This window comes from Phalaenopsis equestris, unplaced genomic scaffold, assembly GCF_001263595.1.
Source record: "Phalaenopsis equestris unplaced genomic scaffold, ASM126359v1 Scaffold186976, whole genome shotgun sequence".
Taxonomy (NCBI): Eukaryota; Viridiplantae; Streptophyta; class Magnoliopsida; order Asparagales; family Orchidaceae; genus Phalaenopsis; species Phalaenopsis equestris.
Window position 1 is genome coordinate 1 of NW_018206925.1, and position 692 is coordinate 692.

The 692-nt window shown below is 36.0% G+C and overlaps 1 protein-coding gene across 1 annotated transcript; it reads right to left on the bottom strand.

The window, feature by feature from the left end:
* Positions 1–50: 50 nt before the first annotated feature.
* Positions 51–484, bottom strand: LOC110034421 (L-Ala-D/L-amino acid epimerase-like; the record flags this gene model as incomplete). Its single annotated transcript, XM_020738685.1, has 2 exons — positions 360–484; positions 51–281 (listed from the first exon to the last, which is right to left on the bottom strand). Coding segments are annotated over exons 1-2 (324 nt in total), but the record flags the coding sequence as incomplete, so codon positions are not given.
* Between the last annotated feature and the right edge of the window lie 208 nt (positions 485–692).

Genomic DNA, 692 nt, shown 5'->3' on the forward strand with positions numbered 1-692 from the left:
ACTGTAAGGCTAATTAAAATTGATGCACATATCTAAATGACTTAATATACTTGGCCATGCCTACCATTAAGTTTTTCAAGAACTTCAATTGCTTCATTAGCTGTATATCCTTCATTTGCATCGAGGATAAAAGAACAATCAGGATGAACTATTCGTATGGCCTTTAATACTTCGACGTCCGAGCTTAAATTTTTTCCCACCTTAAGTTTCAAAGTGCTAAAGCCTCGCTCCTTGTATTTTGCTGCTAATTTAGCTGCTTCATTTGGAGCAACAATTGGAATCTGCATTTTCCAGAGAAGTAACCTTAAGTTGAGAGAAATGCGGAATGGTGGGAAAAGTATTCAAGGAAAGATTATTACGGTTATATCAGTGACAATGGAGTTGGAGGCACCACCAAATAGTTTCCAAAGAGGTACGTTGATGCTATTGGCAACAGCATCTATCAGTGCCATTTCAATTCCTGCACGGACCTTGCTCAATATGTGAAATTACCGAGTATCAATGAATATTAAGCATATTCTTTGATAATGCAAACAAAACAATGACAAAAAAGAGAACTAACATGAGCTAAATTAAGGCAGTGATCATATTGACATTCGAAAAGGAAATGCTTTTGGAATCATATTCCAGCTAGCAAAACCTCAGGGCATTGTGAATCATTTGGAAAAAGATATAATAGATTACTCTTTGAG